The sequence below is a fragment of the Haematobia irritans genome, chromosome 1, assembly GCF_050003625.1.
Source record: "Haematobia irritans isolate KBUSLIRL chromosome 1, ASM5000362v1, whole genome shotgun sequence".
In the NCBI taxonomy this organism is placed as follows: Eukaryota; Metazoa; Arthropoda; class Insecta; order Diptera; family Muscidae; genus Haematobia; species Haematobia irritans.
The window spans coordinates 226,571,560-226,583,966 of record NC_134397.1 but is presented as its reverse complement, the minus strand read 5'-3'; the positions used below and the strand labels follow the sequence as shown (position 1 = coordinate 226,583,966).

Below are 12,407 nucleotides of genomic sequence, written 5' to 3'. Positions count from 1 at the left end.
TAAACTATGCGCCCTACAGCGAAAAGGAGCTCAATTCATGACCACCCCCAAAAAATCGAAAATTTCATCCAAATCCTGAAAAAATTGAAATTTTTATATGAAAAACTTGTTTTGCTCATATCTCCTAAACTATGCGTCCTACAGCGAAAAGGAGCTTAATTCATGACCACCCCCAAAAAATCGAAAATTCCATCCAAATCCTGAAAAAATTGAAATTTTTATATGAAAAACTTGTTTTGCTCATATCTCCTAAACTATGCGTCCTACAGCGAAAAGGAGCTTAATTCATGACCATGTTTCGTAGGATTTTCTACGAAATTGATTCTCAAAAAAAGTTTAAAAATTTTGCCTATACAAAAATTCGCTAAACTGAATGATGAGGCTCGATCGACTTCTTTTCAAACAATAATTCATTTTATTCAACACTTCATTGCTTAAGCCTAATGTTCTCTCTATCTCTCACAGCAATCTATTACATTTAAATAAAATTGAGAGCATAACAGCTGAATAACAAAAACAGAATTCAATGATATATATTCAAAAGCAAAGATTGACAGCTAAAAGCAAAGTAACTTAAGTAGTAAAATATTACAAAATCTTAACCAGTTCTGGTGGTATATTAAATCTCCTCAAACATCCCGGCCCCGTTGAATGGACGTAAGCCTTCAAGACTGCATTGGAATGAGCGCCAATTTATGGATAGCACGCCTTATAATGCCATTTTTGGTTTTTATGTCCGCTACTCGTACTATACCATCTGCACCTGCAACCGCAGCAGACACTCTTCCAATCAACCATTTTTGGGGGAGCGTATTGTCTTCGTGTACGAGTACCAATGCGCCCACCTCTAGGTTTCGGGACGGCTTTGACCACTTTGTCCGGCTTTGCAATTCTACGATATAATCTCTTTGGAAAATTTTCCAAAACCGAGCCTTTAAATCGCTTATTTGTTGCCACTGTTTTTTGGTTGTACCCGAATCTGTCACATTTATTTCGGGAATGGCTTTTAGAGACGTGCCTATTAGTAGATGACCTGGTGTCAAAGCGCTTCCATCGTTGGGGTCGTCTGTCATTGGTGCTATCGGCCTTGAATTTAGAATGGCTTCGACTTCTACTAAGACTGTAGCTAGCTGTTCGAAAGTTAGGTTTGCGTTTGCCACTGTTCTGTAGAGCAAATTTTTTGTCGACTTGACGGCCGCTTCCCACAGGCCGCCGAAGTGGGGTGCGCGAGGAGGAATAAACACAAACTCGATCCCGTTCTCTGCTACGAAGTCTGTTATTTGTTTTTGGCCTGTCTCGCTGAACATTGCGTCCTTCAATTCTTTTAGCTTGGCGTTGGCCCCCACAAAATTTGTGGCGTTGTCGCAATGAATACGGGCTGGAAGACCTCTCCTTCCGATAAACCTTTTTAAAACAGAAATGAAAGCATTAGTTGACAAGTCTGATACAGGTTCAATATGTACTGCTTTCGACGTAAAACAAACAAATATAGACACATAGGATTTGTAAGGGGGTCTACCACGAATTCTATATGATGTGTATACAGGCCCACAGAAATCGACTCCCGTTACAAGAAATGGTCTTGAACAATGAAATCTATCCCTCGGCAAGTTTCCCATAATTTGGGTTAAAAGTTTAGGCCGATATCTAAAACAATGTATACAATCTCTCACTATTTTCCGCACTAACTCTCTCCCGTTTATTATCCAAATTCTTTGCCTTAAAATTGCGAGAAGTACTTTGGCTCCAGCGTGACAATTCTTAAAATGTTGGTATTTCGCATAAAGCTCAACAAACCTAGACGCTCTTGGTAGCAGCAGAGGGAATTTTGCATCATACTCAATGGGTGCATTTATTAGTCTACCACCTACACGCATAAGCACCAAGGTTCCATCGTAGAACTGTTCCTTACTCATAAAGGGGGTTAATTTTTGTATACTCGATTTTATAACCATATTCTCTTTCATACCTTTTATTTCATTGCCGAATGCTTCTCTTTGAATAAATTCTACCACCTTAAGAAACGAAAAATTAATCTCTTCTGCTGTAATAGTAATATCTCGTTCTTTTCTTGCACTCGGTTTCATAAAACGGTACATGTACGCTAATGTTCTCAAAATCTTCATATAGGAGGAAGAGTTTTGAATGATGTTTTCTATAATGCATTCGTTTGGTTGACAAACTATTAAAGTAGTTTTCTCTTTCCGCAATTCAAGGCACTTCTCTTCATCTGAAAGTTGAACAAGTTTATTTTCCGGCCAAAAATTTTCATTTAAGTAAAGGAATTCTGGCCCTTTAAACCAAATAGATTTTGTCAGTTCTTCCGGGTCACAGCCACGGGACACAATATCCGCTGGATTCGATTTCGATGGTACGTGTCTCCAAATTGAATCATTTGACCATTCCTGTATATCGGCCACCCTGTTTCCAACAAATGTGCTCAAGCAAGCTGGGTATTTTTTAAGCCAATGCAATACGATCTTAGAATCGGACCAGAAAAATACCCGGTCTATATGCGGAAAGAATGTTGGTTTCACAACGCTCCATACTTTTGACGCTAAGTGAGCGGCGCATAATTCCAGCCTTGGTAGATTTCTTTTCTTAAGGGGAGCAACTTTTGATTTGCCTGTTAAAAGTCGTATATTGACTACGCCGTTTATAATGGCTCTTACATAAAGACAACAACCATATGCAACTTCAGAAGCGTCTGCGAAACAGTGAATTTGTACTTTAGAGTTCGATGTAGTATTTACAAATCTGGGAACATTTAAATTTTGTATATTTACAAGGCATGATTTAAATTTATTCCATGCCGTCTCAATAGACATGGGTACAGATTCATCCCAATTAAGGTTACGGCGCCATAGTTCTTGTAAAATAATTTTGGCCTGTAACACTATGGGGCTTATAAGTCCCAATGGATCGAATAAGCGGGCAGATACTGAGAGTATATTTCTTTTTGTAGTTTTAGCATTTCCAATATCAAATCTAATCTTAAAACGGAATGAATCTTCATTGGGGCACCAAATCATTCCTAAGGTCTTTGTAGAGTTAATTTCACTATCGATAAGATTCTTTTCAATCATTGAATCCGTTTTACTATTAGCACCGTTGAAATGCCACTTTGCCAATTCGAAACCCGCGCTCTTCAAAATTGCAACAACCTCCTTCTTTATAACTTCGAGCTCTTCAAGAGAGTCAGCTCCAGTTAAGAGATCGTCTACGTAAAAATGTTCTTCAATAACCCGAGCACCAGTCGGATATTTTTCTTTATTGCTGTCACTTAACTCTTTCAAACAACGAATGGCCAAGAATGGTGCTGACGCCGTTCCGTATGTTACGGTGTTAAGGCAAAACATTTTAATTGGCATAGTCTCATTCTCTCTCCACAAGATCAGCTGATATTTTCTATCAGATGGGCATATCAAAACTTGCCGGTACATTTTCGTTATATCGGCGTTCATGGCATATTTGTGAGACCTAAATCGAATTAATGCATTGTACAACTCATGTTGTATGGTAGGACCAACCATTAATATTTCGTTTAAGGAAATTTGCGTACTGGTGCGACATGAGGCATCAAAAACTACCCTCAGTTTCGTCGATAAACTCTCAGGTCTTAACACACACTGGTGTGGGATGAAATAATGAGATCCAGTGGGAAAATTTGTTATTTCTGACATGTGCCCTAGCATCATGTACTCCTTCATGAAATTGGTATACATTTCCTTGATATCAGGGGATTTTGATAACCTTCTTTCTAGCGACAAAAATCTGCGTCTGACCACCTCAAACGACGAACCTAACATTGATGGATTAGCCTTAAATGGAAGTTTTACTTCAAATCTGCCACAATTTAGTATTTTTAAGTGTGCCTTAAAATGATTCTCACAGCGTAGGTGTTCATCGTTAAGTTTTTTGCTGGAAACGGGAAGCTCTTCCAAATCCCAAAATTTATGCACGAATCTATCAAGATTGTCCACCTCTTCTGTGCTAGAATCTTCTACTACATTACAACAGGCAAATTTTGTGTTATTCGGTACATGAGCCTTTCCGGCAACTATCCAACCCAGTATCGTTTTTTGCAATTTTGGCATAGAATTGCCCAACTTTATCTGTCCAACAGACAAGGTCTCAAAGAAAATGTCGGCTCCAATGAGCATTTCAACTTTGCAGCTCTTGGCGAAATTAGGGTCTGCCAATTGTATATTAGGTGGTATTAATTTTTTAATGCCGCCCAGATCTTCAGCTGGATGACAAGAGGATATCGAATCCAAAACTAAAAATTCATCTTGAAACTTGCATGCATTTAATCGAGACTTTAACGTCGCAGTTACCTTGTGAGATGATTTTAGATTGATGCTACCAATACCATTCATAGAGAGAAAGTTTGGAGTCAACTTGAGTCGAAGCCTACGTGAACAGTCGTCGGTTATTAAATTTAATTGCGAGCCAGAATCCAGCAACGCTCTAACTGGTCGCAAATTTCCATGACCATCCATAACATCCACTACCGCTGTAGCTAAAACAACTGTCGACTTAAAGGAAGCATGCAGTGTAGATAAGTGATTAACCGCCCCTGTCGATGTACTCGGCATAACACTTATTCCAGTCTCAATTCCACCACAGCTGTTTTGTGTCTCGTATCTATGCAAAAGCATATGATGGGGCCGGTTACAGATTTTACAGCGAGGAAGCTTACATTTTGAAACCATATGACCTACCCTAAGACAGTTTAAACAGCAAGAATTCTTCTTAGCGAAATCGAATCGGTGGCCTACTGACAACTCTGCGTAACTTCCACATTCGCAAATGCTATGGTTTGCCGATTTGCAATATAGACATAATTTATCGTTAGTCGACTGAGAACAAGCAAAAACCGATTTGTCTCTTCTATTTCGCTTCTTTGAATTTCGCTCACCCCTACTGGACCTATCCTCGTTAACCTCTAGCGATTGACTTCTACGAATGAGTATATTCGCACATTTCTCCCATGTGGGCAAATTGGAATAGTCAAGCTGTTCATTCCACTTCGCTTTTGTGTCAATATCCACCTTTGACAACACCAAATGTATGATTAAAGCATTAATAATTTCATCTTGTGTACCTAATGATTGCAATGATCCAAATATAGCAGATACAGTATCGACTGTGTTCCTCAAAGCAGAGGCGTCGGGTCCGACCATTTTTGGAATATCAAACAAATTTTCTATATTGTCAAAAAAAATCAATGTTTTCTTATCATATCTCTCGGTTAATCTTTCAAGTGCCTTGGGATAGTTAGCTTCCGTTACTTGGAAAGCCTTTACTGTTCTCAATGCGTCTCCTGTTAAACAACTCAATAAATGATTAAACTTCTCTATGTCAGACAATGTGGGCTCCTCATCTACCAAGTTCTTGAATGAGGTTATAAAATTTCGATAATTACAGTACTTGCCTCCAAAAGACGGTAACTTTAAATTAGGAAGACGAGTGGGAGGTGGTAACGTGACCCCAAGAGTCGTATCTAAAACATTACTCTCTTTCCGTTTGTGTTTGCCAAGCAACTCAAGTAACTTTGATTTTGCCGCTATAATCAATTCCTCTAGTTCAGCACGCTTGTCATCCTCCGCATCAATGGTTTCAATTTTCGTTTGTATTGTCATCAATTGATCAATGTATGATGTTAAAAGTTCAAGTCTGCATTCCAAGTCAATGCGACCAAGCGTCGTGCCAGTCGATTCCAATAATTTTCTAACGCGAGTTATATTGCCCCTCATTATGCCCCTCTGCTTCCTTAGACTAACAAGCAGTTCATCTGTCATCTTCGACACAACTGTAATGTGAATATCCAAAATAATATCTCACCACCTTCGAATTCTAAACCTCCACAATAATGTTTGTTGATCTCTCAGTAAGACTCTTTAGTAGGCAAATCTGTTCCTATTTACCATTGGCTAAACAACAACAAATATATTCACGCAATGGAAGAGTGAACAGGAGAGAATAAATAACAGACATAAAGAGTATATAACATCGACATAGTCAATACTCTTTAATGGGAAACACCACCCAACCAGCGGAATCTCTTAACGAATATATGAGACGAGTAGTGTTTTCAAAGAGAACTTAACGAAAGCGAGAGACGTAAATATAACTCCAAAACAAAATAGAAATAGGCAGAATTAAGAATTGCATGTACTTCTTTAGTTACTAGTGCGCTCCAACTTATATACGTACGCACATACATAACCCACTTGGACTGCGTATTATCGAACGGTATGCATGAGTTGTCAGAGATGATACATACATACACTTAACGGATTCTTATTACCTTTTCCCTTTTGCATGTCTTAACAATGTAAATATGTGGGGAATATTATTTAATTGCACAACCAAAATAAGATGAACTTTTTTATATAATTACTGTACCATGCTTTTAACTGAACTCTTTCCTTTCATTTTCCAAATTTCACTGGTTTATTCAATGGACAGATTCTTCTTTGTGACGTTTCCAGATGACCAGCTTATTATATATGCACGTGTACAAGTTGCCGAAAAAAATTGTCTTTCTCACCCAAACGATGAATACAAATTTGAATATCGTGAACTTTATGATTTTTCCTTTTTTTTTAGTTTTTGGACACAAATAGTCCCTGCTCGGGCGCCAAATGTTTCGTAGGATTTTCTACGAAATTGATTCTCAAAAAAAGTTTAAAAATTTTGCTATACAAAAATTCGCTAAACTGAATGATGAGGCTCGATCGACTTCTTTTCAAACAATAATTCATTTTATTCAACACTTCATTGCTTAAGCCTAATGTTCTCTCTATCTCTCACAGCAATCTATTACATTTAAATAAAATTGAGAGCATAACAGCTGAATAACAAAAACAGAATTCAATGATATATATTCAAAAGCAAAGATTGACAGCTAAAAGCAAAGTAACTTAAGTAGTAAAATAATGTTTCGTAGGATTTTCTACGAAATTGATTCTCAAAAAAAGTTTAAAAATTTTGCCTATACAAAAATTCGCTAAACTGAATGATGAGGCTCGATCGACTTCTTTTCAAACAATAATTCATTTTATTCAACACTTCATTGCTTAAGCCTAATGTTCTCTCTATCTCTCACAGCAATCTATTACATTTAAATAAAATTGAGAGCATAACAGCTGAATAACAAAAACAGAATTCAATGATATATATTCAAAAGCAAAGATTGACAGCTAAAAGCAAAGTAACTAAAGTAGTAAAATATTACAAAATCTTAACCAGTTCTGGTGGTATATTAAATCTCCTCAAACATCCCGGCCCCGTTGAATGGACGTAAGCCTTCAAGACTGCATTGGAATGAGCGCCAATTTATGGATAGCACGCCTTATAATGCCATTTTTGGTTTTTATGTCCGCTACTCGTACTATACCATCTGCACCTGCAACCGCAGCAGACACTCTTCCAATCAACCATTTTTGGGGGAGCGTATTGTCTTCGTGTACGAGTACCAATGCGCCCACCTCTAGGTTTCGGGACGGCTTTGACCACTTTGTCCGGCTTTGCAATTCTACGATATAATCTCTTTGGAAAATTTTCCAAAACCGAGCCTTTAAATCGCTTATTTGTTGCCACTGTTTTTTGGTTGTACCCGAATCTGTCACATTTATTTCGGGAATGGCTTTTAGAGACGTGCCTATTAGTAGATGACCTGGTGTCAAAGCGCTTCCATCGTTGGGGTCGTCTGTCATTGGTGCTATCGGCCTTGAATTTAGAATGGCTTCGACTTCTACTAAGACTGTAGCTAGCTGTTCGAAAGTTAGGTTTGCGTTTGCCACTGTTCTGTAGAGCAAATTTTTTGTCGACTTGACGGCCGCTTCCCACAGGCCGCCGAAGTGGGGTGCGCGAGGAGGAATAAACACAAACTCGATCCCGTTCTCTGCTACGAAGTCTGTTATTTGTTTTTGGCCTGTCTCGCTGAACATTGCGTCCTTCAATTCTTTTAGCTTGGCGTTGGCCCCCACAAAATTTGTGGCGTTGTCGCAATGAATACGGGCTGGAAGACCTCTCCTTCCGATAAACCTTTTTAAAACAGAAATGAAAGCATTAGTTGACAAGTCTGATACAGGTTCAATATGTACTGCTTTCGACGTAAAACAAACAAATATAGACACATAGGATTTGTAAGGGGGTCTACCACGAATTCTATATGATGTGTATACAGGCCCACAGAAATCGACTCCCGTTACAAGAAATGGTCTTGAACAATGAAATCTATCCCTCGGCAAGTTTCCCATAATTTGGGTTAAAAGTTTAGGCCGATATCTAAAACAATGTATACAATCTCTCACTATTTTCCGCACTAACTCTCTCCCGTTTATTATCCAAATTCTTTGCCTTAAAATTGCGAGAAGTACTTTGGCTCCAGCGTGACAATTCTTAAAATGTTGGTATTTCGCATAAAGCTCAACAAACCTAGACGCTCTTGGTAGCAGCAGAGGGAATTTTGCATCATACTCAATGGGTGCATTTATTAGTCTACCACCTACACGCATAAGCACCAAGGTTCCATCGTAGAACTGTTCCTTACTCATAAAGGGGGTTAATTTTTGTATACTCGATTTTATAACCATATTCTCTTTCATACCTTTTATTTCATTGCCGAATGCTTCTCTTTGAATAAATTCTACCACCTTAAGAAACGAAAAATTAATCTCTTCTGCTGTAATAGTAATATCTCGTTCTTTTCTTGCACTCGGTTTCATAAAACGGTACATGTACGCTAATGTTCTCAAAATCTTCATATAGGAGGAAGAGTTTTGAATGATGTTTTCTATAATGCATTCGTTTGGTTGACAAACTATTAAAGTAGTTTTCTCTTTCCGCAATTCAAGGCACTTCTCTTCATCTGAAAGTTGAACAAGTTTATTTTCCGGCCAAAAATTTTCATTTAAGTAAAGGAATTCTGGCCCTTTAAACCAAATAGATTTTGTCAGTTCTTCCGGGTCACAGCCACGGGACACAATATCCGCTGGATTCGATTTCGATGGTACGTGTCTCCAAATTGAATCATTTGACCATTCCTGTATATCGGCCACCCTGTTTCCAACAAATGTGCTCAAGCAAGCTGGGTATTTTTTAAGCCAATGCAATACGATCTTAGAATCGGACCAGAAAAATACCCGGTCTATATGCGGAAAGAATGTTGGTTTCACAACGCTCCATACTTTTGACGCTAAGTGAGCGGCGCATAATTCCAGCCTTGGTAGATTTCTTTTCTTAAGGGGAGCAACTTTTGATTTGCCTGTTAAAAGTCGTATATTGACTACGCCGTTTATAATGGCTCTTACATAAAGACAACAACCATATGCAACTTCAGAAGCGTCTGCGAAACAGTGAATTTGTACTTTAGAGTTCGATGTAGTATTTACAAATCTGGGAACATTTAAATTTTGTATATTTACAAGGCATGATTTAAATTTATTCCATGCCGTCTCAATAGACATGGGTACAGATTCATCCCAATTAAGGTTACGGCGCCATAGTTCTTGTAAAATAATTTTGGCCTGTAACACTATGGGGCTTATAAGTCCCAATGGATCGAATAAGCGGGCAGATACTGAGAGTATATTTCTTTTTGTAGTTTTAGCATTTCCAATATCAAATCTAATCTTAAAACGGAATGAATCTTCATTGGGGCACCAAATCACTCCTAAGGTCTTTGTAGAGTTAATTTCACTATCGATAAGATTCTTTTCAATCATTGAATCCGTTTTACTATTAGCACCGTTGAAATGCTTTGCCAATTCGAAACCCGCGCTCTTCAAAATTGCAACAACCTCCTTCTTTATAACTTCGAGCTCTTCAAGAGAGTCAGCTCCAGTTAAGAGATCGTCTACGTAAAAATGTTCTTCAATAACCCGAGCACCAGTCGGATATTTTTCTTTATTGCTGTCACTTAACTCTTTCAAACAACGAATGGCCAAGAATGGTGCTGACGCCGTTCCGTATGTTACGGTGTTAAGGCAAAACATTTTAATTGGCATAGTCTCATTCTCTCTCCACAAGATCAGCTGATATTTTCTATCAGATGGGCATATCAAAACTTGCCGGTACATTTTCGTTATATCGGCGTTCATGGCATATTTGTGAGACCTAAATCGAATTAATGCATTGTACAACTCATGTTGTATGGTAGGACCAACCATTAATATTTCGTTTAAGGAAATTTGCGTACTGGTGCGACATGAGGCATCAAAAACTACCCTCAGTTTCGTCGATAAACTCTCAGGTCTTAACACACACTGGTGTGGGATGAAATAATGAGATCCAGTGGGAAAATTTGTTATTTCTGACATGTGCCCTAGCATCATGTACTCCTTCATGAAATTGGTATACATTTCCTTGATATCAGGGGATTTTGATAACCTTCTTTCTAGCGACAAAAATCTGCGTCTGGCCACCTCAAACGACGAACCTAACATTGATGGATTAGCCTTAAATGGAAGTTTTACTTCAAATCTGCCACAATTTAGTATTTTTAAGTGTGCCTTAAAATGATTCTCACAGCGTAGGTGTTCATCGTTAAGTTTTTTGCTGGAAACGGGAAGCTCTTCCAAATCCCAAAATTTATGCACGAATCTATCAAGATTGTCCACCTCTTCTGTGCTAGAATCTTCTACTACATTACAACAGGCAAATTTTGTGTTATTCGGTACATGAGCCTTTCCGGCAACTATCCAACCCAGTATCGTTTTTTGCAATTTTGGCATAGAATTGCCCAACTTTATCTGTCCAACAGACAAGGTCTCAAAGAAAATGTCGGCTCCAATGAGCATTTCAACTTTGCAGCTCTTGGCGAAATTAGGGTCTGCCAATTGTATATTAGGTGGTATTAATTTTTTAATGCCGCCCAGATCTTCAGCTGGATGACAAGAGGATATCGAATCCAAAACTAAAAATTCATCTTGAAACTTGCATGCATTTAATCGAGACTTTAACGTCGCAGTTACCTTGTGAGATGATTTTAGATTGATGCTACCAATACCATTCATAGAGAGAAAGTTTGGAGTCAACTTGAGTCGAAGCCTACGTGAACAGTCGTCGGTTATTAAATTTAATTGCGAGCCAGAATCCAGCAACGCTCTAACTGGTCGCAAATTTCCATGACCATCCATAACATCCACTACCGCTGTAGCTAAAACAACTGTCGACTTAAAGGAAGCATGCAGTGTAGATAAGTGATTAACCGCCCCTGTCGATGTACTCGGCATAACACTTATTCCAGTCTCAATTCCACCACAGCTGTTTTGTGTCTCGTATCTATGCAAAAGCATATGATGGGGCCGGTTACAGATTTTACAGCGAGGAAGCTTACATTTTGAAACCATATGACCTACCCTAAGACAGTTTAAACAGCAAGAATTCTTCTTAGCGAAATCGAATCGGTGGCCTACTGACAACTCTGCGTAACTTCCACATTCGCAAATGCTATGGTTTGCCGATTTGCAATATAGACATAATTTATCGTTAGTCGACTGAGAACAAGCAAAAACCGATTTGTCTCTTCTATTTCGCTTCTTTGAATTTCGCTCACCCCTACTGGACCTATCCTCGTTAACCTCTAGCGATTGACTTCTACGAATGAGTATATTCGCACATTTCTCCCATGTGGGCAAATTGGAATAGTCAAGCTGTTCATTCCACTTCGCTTTTGTGTCAATATCCACCTTTGACAACACCAAATGTATGATTAAAGCATTAATAATTTCATCTTGTGTACCTAATGATTGCAATGATCCAAATATAGCAGATACAGTATCGACTGTGTTCCTCAAAGCAGAGGCGTCGGGTCCGACCATTTTTGGAATATCAAACAAATTTTCTATATTGTCAAAAAAAATCAATGTTTTCTTATCATATCTCTCGGTTAATCTTTCAAGTGCCTTGGGATAGTTAGCTTCCGTTACTTGGAAAGCCTTTACTGTTCTCAATGCGTCTCCTGTTAAACAACTCAATAAATGATTAAACTTCTCTATGTCAGACAATGTGGGCTCCTCATCTACCAAGTTCTTGAATGAGGTTATAAAATTTCGATAATTACAGTACTTGCCTCCAAAAGACGGTAACTTTAAATTAGGAAGACGAGTGGGAGGTGGTAACGTGACCCCAAGAGTCGTATCTAAAACATTACTCTCTTTCCGTTTGTGTTTGCCAAGCAACTCAAGTAACTTTGATTTTGCCGCTATAATCAATTCCTCTAGTTCAGCACGCTTGTCATCCTCCGCATCAATGGTTTCAATTTTCGTTTGTATTGTCATCAATTGATCAATGTATGATGTTAAAAGTTCAAGTCTGCATTCCAAGTCAATGCGACCAAGCGTCGTGCCAGTCGATTCCAATAATTTTCTAACGCGAGTTATATTGCCCCTCAT

The 12,407-nt window shown here is 38.5% G+C and overlaps 2 protein-coding genes across 2 annotated transcripts; both read right to left on the bottom strand.

The window, feature by feature from the left end:
• Positions 1–665: 665 nt before the first annotated feature.
• LOC142235146 (uncharacterized) lies at positions 666–5,759 on the bottom strand. Its single transcript, XM_075306402.1, has 3 exons — positions 2,827–5,759; positions 1,798–2,757; positions 666–1,404 (listed from the first exon to the last, which is right to left on the bottom strand). The coding sequence occupies exons 1-3, from the start codon at positions 5,757–5,759 to the stop codon at positions 666–668; spliced, it is 4,632 nt and encodes a 1,543-aa protein (XP_075162517.1).
• Positions 5,760–7,316: 1,557 nt separating this feature from the next.
• LOC142235137 (uncharacterized) lies at positions 7,317–12,407 on the bottom strand. The gene is made up of 3 exons (XM_075306395.1): positions 9,478–12,407; positions 8,449–9,408; positions 7,317–8,055 (listed from the first exon to the last, which is right to left on the bottom strand). The coding sequence occupies exons 1-3, from the start codon at positions 12,405–12,407 to the stop codon at positions 7,317–7,319; spliced, it is 4,629 nt and encodes a 1,542-aa protein (XP_075162510.1).

Bases quoted from the DNA above. Each gene is read 5' to 3' on its own strand.
- LOC142235137 (XM_075306395.1), bottom strand. From the start codon at position 12,407: ATGAGGGGCAATATAACTCGCGTTAGAAAATTATTGGAATCGACTGGC. The intron at 9,409-9,477 runs GTCTATTGAGAC...AAATGTTCCCAG, and splicing joins TGGGATGAATCTGTACCCAT to ATTTGTAAATACTACATCGA. The intron at 8,056-8,448 runs GTTTGTTGAGCT...TGTTTTAAAAAG, and splicing joins CTGCTACCAAGAGCGTCTAG to GTTTATCGGAAGGAGAGGTC.
- LOC142235146 (XM_075306402.1), bottom strand. From the start codon at position 5,759: ATGAGGGGCAATATAACTCGCGTTAGAAAATTATTGGAATCGACTGGC. The intron at 2,758-2,826 runs GTCTATTGAGAC...AAATGTTCCCAG, and splicing joins TGGGATGAATCTGTACCCAT to ATTTGTAAATACTACATCGA. The intron at 1,405-1,797 runs GTTTGTTGAGCT...TGTTTTAAAAAG, and splicing joins CTGCTACCAAGAGCGTCTAG to GTTTATCGGAAGGAGAGGTC.